This window comes from Molothrus aeneus, chromosome 1 (genome assembly GCF_037042795.1).
Source record: "Molothrus aeneus isolate 106 chromosome 1, BPBGC_Maene_1.0, whole genome shotgun sequence".
Taxonomy (NCBI): Eukaryota; Metazoa; Chordata; class Aves; order Passeriformes; family Icteridae; genus Molothrus; species Molothrus aeneus.
Window position 1 is genome coordinate 1,076,006 of NC_089646.1, and position 6,629 is coordinate 1,082,634.

A 6,629-nucleotide genomic window follows, 5' to 3' on the forward strand; every position below is an offset into this window, starting at 1 on the left:
GCCACATCCACAGGGATTTTAAATCCCTTCACCAGTGGGGACTCCAGCACTGCCCAGGGCAGCTGTGCCAGGGCTGGACAGACTTTTTGGGGAAGGAATTTTCCCAATATCCAACCTGAACCTCCCCTGTCCCAGCCTGAGGCTGTTTCCCCTTGTCCTGTCCCTGTTCCCTGGGACAAGATCCCGACCCTCACCTGGCTCAGACCTTTCATCCCCACCACGCTCTGGACCATCCATGGCCAATGTGGGAAGTGGATTTGTGGAGAATTCTCAAATTCTGACAGGACGCTCACAGTGTGTGCATCTGTACGTAAACTGAGACAAGAAATGCTGACTTAGAAATGCCACGGAATAGGACAGACATTGCTGAGGGAGAGAAATGGAACTAGGAGCAAGTTTTAAAGGATGGCCTTGCAAATGAGACTGGATACTTTGGAGAAATAAAACCATGAAAGATTAAAACGTCATTTTTGATGATTGGCTTTAAAACATTTACAGCATGGTGTAGCAAAACCTGATAGGTCAAGAAACACTTATAATGTGTTGTAATTAGGAAATAGTTGGTTTTTGATTGTGATGGCGTGAATTATAACATCTGTATTGTCTTACCCTTCACATGAGACTGAAAACAGAATAAAAATTTTTAAAACACCTCTCAGTTGCCCCATCTCTGTGTCAGAAAAGAGCTTAATCTGGCAGGCCATGTGTGTCACCCCTGTTCCTGTCCTTGCTGTCACCCCAGGTCACACATGGCAGGGGGACCCCAACCCCTGTGTCCCTGCTGACCGACGATGACCGCCACACCCCTCCCCACGGCCCTGGGCACTGCAGCGGGCTGGGCTGGGCTCCTGGCCAGATTCATCCCCCTGGAACGTCCCTCTGTGCCAGCCCCTGGGACGCCCAGGGCAGCTCCCATAAAAGCGCTGGGGAGCAGGATCCAGGATCCAGGATCCAGGAGCGCCATGGGGCCGAGCCGAGCGCTGCCACCGCTGCTGCTGCTGCTGCTGGCGCTGGCTGGAGCCTCCACACCAGGTCCACGCGGAGCCACGCTGGGACAGGATGGAACCGCGCTGTCCTCGTCCCCACCGCGGTCCCTGAGCTACGGGGACGTGGTGGCGGCGGCCGTGGAGCTGCTCAACGCCAGGGCTGTCAGTCCCTACGTGCTGCGGCTGCGGGAGGCTCAGCCCCGGCCCGGCTGGGTGAGTGCTGAGCTCTCCCTTCCCAGGGGAAGCTCCAGGGCTGGGCATTGCTGGATCCAGGGTGGATCTGCCCCGTTTTGGGGCTGAGCCCTGAGGGGCTGAGCCTGACCCATTCCAGGCCGGATTCTTGGGGCAGGTTCTGGCCCGTTGTGGGGCTGGGCACTGGGGGGAGGTGGATCCCTGATAGATCCTGTCCCTTTTCCCAGCCCTCGGACCTGCAGAGCCGGCAGGAGCTGAGCTTCACCCTGGAGGAAACCACATGCAGGACACCGGGAATGGCCACCAGCAACTGCAAGAGCCGCTGGCTCGGGGTGAGGCTCTGTCCCCGTGGGAACTGGGGATTGTCCAGTGGGGAAACTGAGGCACGAGGGGGTTGGGCTCTCCTGTGTCCCCTCTGTGCCCCACAGGCGGTGACCTGGTGCCAGGGCTCTGTGTTCCTGGAGGGGCAGCAGCCCACGGTGGAGCTCTCCTGCGAGAAGGCGCCGGCCGTGGTGAGAAGGGCCTGGAATGGCTCCGTGTCCCCCCATCTGCTGGGGGTCCCCCAGGTCCCTTCCTCATCCCTCCCTCCAAGTCTGACCCTGCTCTTTGTTTTCCCAGTTTGGCCAAGTCTGGAAATCCAAGATCAAGGATTTCTTTGGCAAGGTCAAGCAGCGCTTCCGGGGCTTCTTCCAGTGCGGTCGGATCTGGATCCGGGACAGGCTCAACCTCAAGGCACCCAAAACCTGAAGGGTGACACTGCTGTGCCCCCTCCCTGTGTCCCCTCTCTGTGTCCCCACCTTATGTCCCCACCCTGTGTCCCCTCCCTGTGCCCCCTCCCTGTGTCCCCACCCTGTGTCCCCTCCCCGTGTCCCCTCCCCAGGTGCTTCACTGCCAATAAAGGTCCCTGCATCACTCCTGGTGTCACCCTGAGCGTCCCAATGGGGGACCCCCGAGCTCTCCTGGACCCCCAAATCCCCCCATGCCCAGCCAAGGAGCTGTGAGAGCTGGGAACACCCTGGGGGTCATGAATGAGGGGTGTCACGAGTGGGGGGCGCTCTCTGGGGTCCCCCCACCACTCCAAGGCCGTGGAGAGGCAAAGGGACCCCCCTGCCGGTGCTGCCTCCTCAGGACCCCCGACAGCCCCTCCCCATCTCCAGCTGCCTCCCGGCCCTGCCGTGCCGTTCCCTGCCATTGTCACCACAAGGGGGACACGAGGATGGGGACGGTGCTGGTGACAGAAGGTCCCGGGGGAGCAGGAGCAGCTCCCCCAAAATGGGCGCAACACGGGCACCACCGGGGTCTCCTCCTGGCACCGCCCCCTGCAGGGACTTGGAGCCCTGGGATTGTCCTTCCCTGTCCCCAGGACACCTTGGGGGTCCCCTGGAGCCTGTAGGTGTTTGTGGGGTACAGACCCACAGGAATATCGGGGGGACAGGAGGGACACGCCCAGGGGGCTGCAGCCATGACGCTGCTCCAGCCGCTTTTGGGGCACAGGGGTCCCCGAGCCCCCAAATCTGCACCCACAATGTCCCTGTCCCAAGCCACCATGGGGGTCCCCTCGGGACCTGAACCACCCCAGCCCCTCCCCTGCAGCTCCCTGGAGGGCTCACAGTGTCCCCTGTGTCCCCCCCGCCTCCCTTTGCCATCGCTGCTGGTTTGGGGGGGGGACAAGATGCAGTGGGGACAATGCCACCACGGGGACAATGACTATGGGGACAGTGACACCCTGGGGCTGACGGTGGCCCCTTTTTTGGGTGGGGTCCTGGGGGCTCCCCAGAGCGAACCCATCCCTGTCCCCAGTCCGACCCCACGTCCCCTTGAGGACGGAGCAGCCCCGTGTCCCAGCCGTGCCTCAGTTTCCCCGTGTGACAGAGACAGGAGGACGCGGTGCCCCCACGGCCACTCCCGGTGGCTCCTTTATTATTGCTCAGCCCAGCCCCACGGAGCCCCTCAGGTGGACGTTGAAATTGACCCTGGGTCGGAAGCGCCGAACCTTCCTCAGGAAGCGCCCGAAGCGGCCGCGCTGGATCAGAACCGGCTGCCGGAGGGATGGGGGGGTCAGGGGGTGCGGGGGTGTGGGAATCCTCCTTGGGAGCACAGCCGCGACCCCACCCAGGGCCCTCTGCAGCTGGAAACCCACCCAGGACCCCGCACCAGAGACCCCAATCCGCAGGATCCCACCCAGGACCCCGCACCAGAGACCCCACTCGTGTCCCTGCACCAGCGACCCCACACCTGGGACACTTGGCACCCCATATCCAGAATCCAACACTTGGGACCCCACCCACGTCCCCAAGCCCAGACCCCCCCCAGGATGCCCCACCTGGGGCCCTGCACCCCACACTCAAACTCAGGACCCCACCCATGGGACTCTGCACCTAAAACCTCCCACCCAGGACCCCCACCCTCCTCTGGAGCCACCACGGGGGAGCAGAGCCCCCGGGGTGTCCCTTTTGGGGGATGTGGGGCAGGGAGGGACCCTCAGGGACCCTCAGGGATCCTCCCCTGCCACCCCCGGCTCCCCCCACTCACGTCGGAGGAGGCGTCGAAGCAGTTCAGGTCGATCTCGGGCGAGTCCTGCCGGAATTGCACCGGCCCCGAGCACTCCTTGATGGCCTGGGGGGACACGCGGTGTCACCTGGGGATGGCAGCTGGCCCCCGTGCCCCCTTCCTCCCGCTCCTCCTCCTCCTCCTCACCCCATTCTCCTTGAAGTCGCAGTCGTCGGTGTTGGTGCGGGCGCTGGCGGCGCACTCCGTCTCCATCATGCTGAAGTTGAATCTCCGCAGCGAGCTCAGCTCCACGCCCTGGGGACACGCGTGGGTGGCAGGTGACAGGAGAGGGGTCAGCAACTGGGGTGGCACTAGGAGGGATCACCAGTGGGGTGACAGTCACTGGTGTGGGCTCAGGGCCAGCGCTGAGCGGTGACAAGGGGGGGATCACCCCTGTGTGTGACAAACGGGGGGTCACGAGTGGGGGGCACTTACGAGTGGGGTACTGTGATTGGGGGGACAGGAATTGGGGTCATGGTCACAAATGGGTTCCGGATGGGGGGCACTCACTCATGGGTCGACACTGTGCACCCCGAGTGGGGTACCGCGAGTGGGGGGACAGGAATTGGGGTCCTGAGGGGGTCACAAATGGGGGGTCCCGGATGGGGGGCACTCACTCATGGGTCGGCACTGTGCACCCCGAATGGAATACCACGAGTGGGGGGACAGGAATTGGGGTCCTGGTCACAAACAGGGGGTCCCGGGTGGGGGACACTCACCGGGGCAGGCTCAGAGTCGGGATGGGCAGCCCCGATCGGGCACCACGAGTGCGGTGGGGGTGTCACCCGTGGGGGGCACTCACCGGGCCGGGCTCGGGCTCCGCGCTGAGCAGCCTGAAGGCGTTCTGCACCTCGGGCTGCCGGTTGTAGGAATCCACGGCCTGCGCCAGCGCCTCGGTGTAGGAGAGGGGCGCCGGGGCGGGGAGGGCGCAGGCCCCCCCCAGCACCGCCAGCACCAGCACCCACGGGCTCGGCATCGCTGTCCCCACGGCCACCCCCGGGCCCCTTTTATCCCCCACGGGAGGTTGGGGACCCGCCCCGCGGCTGCCCCTTGGGAAACGCCCGGCCCCAAGCCGCAGAGTGGCCGTTCTTTTGGGGGGGTCCCCGTGTGTCCCCGTGATGGGCGGTGGCATCTGAACCCCTCGGGGTCCCCACCCTTGTGGGGGCCCCTTGGCCGGGCTCGGGGGTTTGGGGGCCGGCACCCCTCGGGTGGTGACAGGTTGCCCGTGTCAGGTCGGTGCCCGCGGGGTTACACAACCCCAGAGTTGCCCCATCGCTGTTGCCCAAGGCCGAGGGTGCCCCCCGGGTGCCCCGAACCGTCACCCGCACACACGCACAGGTCCGAGCCCGAAATCTCTTTATTGCGGCTCTGTTGGGGACAGGGGGCGGCGGGACGGTCCCTGCAGGGACGCGCTGGGAGGGGGCCGAGGCCGCGGAGGGGGCCCCGAGGATGATGATGAGGAGGATGATGATGAGGAGGATGAGTGACCTGGGTTGGTGCCGGGGGAACGGGGCTGGGCGCTGTCACCGGGCTGCTGCGGGGAGAAATAAAGAGGGGGGGGGGTTCACTCCAGAGCCAAAACCCCCCCCGAAGTGAGGGGGATGCGTGTCCCACCCCGGGATGCGCTCCCGGAGCCCTCACCGGCTCCCGGCCGCACTCCACCATCGACAGCGGCACGTCGGGCAGGAAGGTGAACACGGACACCTGGGCCGAGCAGCGCTGCACCTGCGGACACAGCGGCCTCAGCACGCCGAGGACCCCCCGATTCCCCGGGTTCGGGGGTCCCACCCCACGCTCACCCTGCCCGGGCGGCCCCGGCAGCCGCGGGGGTCCGGGGCGGGCTTGGGGCACGGCGGCTGCCGGGCCGTGAAGTTGATGCTGAAGTGGGTCCCCCAGTCGAAGCTCTGCCGGCAGAAAAGCTCCGTGGGGCCCCGCACGGGATGGTGCCCGAGCCGGGAGCACCCCCCGCACCCCTTTTCCTACCGTCCTGGCCACTCCCAGCAGCCGCAGCAGCCGCAGCTCCTGCCCGTGCGTCTCCAGCACGGAGCGCGCCAGCTCCCGGGGCGCGGGCACGGCCGGGGGCACGGCCGGGGGCACGGCAGCGCCCGCCGCCAGCAGCACGGCCCCCAGCAGCAGCGCCATGGGTCCGGCAATGAGCCCCGGCTCCGGCTCGGGGCCCCCGGCTGCGGCTCCAGGCAGGGTAAACAGCGGCCCCCTCCCGTGCCGCCCGCGGGAAGGGATCGGGTTGCCGCTGTTTTCCTTGGCCCGGTGCCGCGGGGGAACGCGCCTGGACCTGCAGGGGATGCGGCGATGCTGGAGCTCGGCAGGGCTGATCCCCCTCCGCGGCCCCTGCCCTGTGGCTGCTCCCGGTTCCTTGGAACGCTGGTCCTACCGAGATCCTGCTCCTCCCGAGCCGGGAGCCACAGCATCCTCCTGCTTCCCAGAGAGAGAAGAACCAGGAGCCCCCTCCCCTCTCCCAGCTTCCTTACACGATTTGGGGTTTTAAAATCCCTCTCACCCAGCTCAGATCCATCCAAACACCCCAGCCCCAGGTTTTCCTTAGATTCAGGAACACAGGGTTTACCAAGGACTCCACAGTGTGCATCCTGCTCTCCAATTTGCCTTCCCCAGGAGAGCGGGTCTTGTTACCCCAGAATTCAGGATTTTCCTGTTGCCTTTGGAGCTAGGAGCTCCCCTTTCTCCTTGCTTCATCCACAGTGGAAAAGCAAAGAAATCCCTGAGGAAGGAATCCCGGGAAGCACATCTGGGAGACACCTGAGCCTCCCAGGATCCCTGGGAACAGCACTCTGGAAACCCTGGGGCCATGAACAGCCCTGGGGTCAGGGGAGCTGCTGCTCTTCCAAAGGTCTTTGTTCCAATATTCCCATTCCTACGGACACA

At 65.1% G+C, this 6,629-nt stretch overlaps 2 protein-coding genes across 2 annotated transcripts; one reads left to right on the forward strand and one right to left on the reverse strand.

Annotated features, from left to right (window-relative positions):
* Window positions 1-962: 962 nt before the first annotated feature.
* On the forward strand, window positions 963-1,925 carry LOC136556280 (cathelicidin-B1-like). Its single transcript, XM_066549392.1, has 4 exons — window positions 963-1,199; window positions 1,406-1,510; window positions 1,607-1,690; window positions 1,797-1,925. The coding sequence occupies exons 1-4, from the start codon at window positions 963-965 to the stop codon at window positions 1,923-1,925; spliced, it is 555 nt and encodes a 184-aa protein (XP_066405489.1).
* A 1,180-nt stretch (window positions 1,926-3,105) lies between these two features.
* On the reverse strand, window positions 3,106-4,704 carry CAMP (cathelicidin antimicrobial peptide). The gene is made up of 4 exons (XM_066552616.1): window positions 4,531-4,704; window positions 3,876-3,983; window positions 3,711-3,794; window positions 3,106-3,216 (listed from the first exon to the last, which is right to left on the reverse strand). The coding sequence occupies exons 1-4, from the start codon at window positions 4,702-4,704 to the stop codon at window positions 3,106-3,108; spliced, it is 477 nt and encodes a 158-aa protein (XP_066408713.1).
* Between the last annotated feature and the right edge of the window lie 1,925 nt (window positions 4,705-6,629).

Excerpts from the sequence above, each read along its gene's own strand:
- CAMP (XM_066552616.1), bottom strand. The coding sequence starts at position 4,704 with ATGCCGAGCCCGTGGGTGCTGGTGCTGGCGGTGCTGGGGGGGGCCTGC. Across the intron at positions 3,795-3,875 it reads GCGACTTCAAGGAGAATGGG|GCCATCAAGGAGTGCTCGGG; the intron begins GTGAGGAGGAGG and ends GTGTCCCCCCAG. Across the intron at positions 3,217-3,710 it reads GCTTCGACGCCTCCTCCGAC|CCGGTTCTGATCCAGCGCGG; the intron begins GTGAGTGGGGGG and ends TCCCTCCGGCAG.
- LOC136556280 (XM_066549392.1), top strand. The coding sequence starts at position 963 with ATGGGGCCGAGCCGAGCGCTGCCACCGCTGCTGCTGCTGCTGCTGGCG. Across the intron at positions 1,200-1,405 it reads CTCAGCCCCGGCCCGGCTGG|CCCTCGGACCTGCAGAGCCG; the intron begins GTGAGTGCTGAG and ends CCCTTTTCCCAG. Across the intron at positions 1,691-1,796 it reads GCGAGAAGGCGCCGGCCGTG|TTTGGCCAAGTCTGGAAATC; the intron begins GTGAGAAGGGCC and ends TTGTTTTCCCAG.